At 27.6% G+C, this 434-nt stretch overlaps 1 protein-coding gene across 1 annotated transcript in view; it reads right to left on the bottom strand.

Moving 5' to 3' along the window:
• Positions 1–162: 162 nt before the first annotated feature.
• The window catches only part of LOC103583456 (thyroid receptor-interacting protein 11-like), a 4,384-nt gene continuing 4,112 nt past the window's right edge, over positions 163–434 (bottom strand). Inside the window, exon 4 of the mRNA XM_008564764.1 lies at positions 163–348. Within this exon, the coding sequence (XP_008562986.1) occupies positions 163–348 (186 nt within the window). The remainder of the gene's footprint in view (positions 349–434) is intronic.

Here is a 434-nt window from a genome sequence, read left to right on the forward strand (position 1 = left end):
CTATTTAAGTTAATCTAAGCCAATTAAATATCAGATTGCCACAAGAATATATAAAGCCAAAAATCTGATGGCTTATTGGACTTTGGAATAGTCATTACACATTTTCAAAAAACAGTAAAATTTAGTTAATATCACTATAAAACATAATCATAAATTAAACGTTCAATTTTTATAACCGTAGAAAAATAAATATTTGGATTTACCTCTAAAACTTTCTGGGACATTTGTATCTAGTTTTCTCTTTCCTGGTGAATCTAGAGGTTTTATATCAAGAACAGAAAGCTTTGGCGGTAGAACAGATGGGCGAGACTCTGTTTCCAGAAATTTAACAAAAAGTTCTGAAAAAGACTAAGGTAAAATATTTGGTTATATAAGACTGGATAATAAAATTGTATTCACTACAATTAAGAAAGTATATTCAGCTATTGTAATTA

The sequence above is a fragment of the Galeopterus variegatus genome, unplaced genomic scaffold, assembly GCF_000696425.1.
Source record: "Galeopterus variegatus unplaced genomic scaffold, G_variegatus-3.0.2 Scaffold23202, whole genome shotgun sequence".
Taxonomy (NCBI): domain Eukaryota; kingdom Metazoa; phylum Chordata; class Mammalia; order Dermoptera; family Cynocephalidae; genus Galeopterus; species Galeopterus variegatus.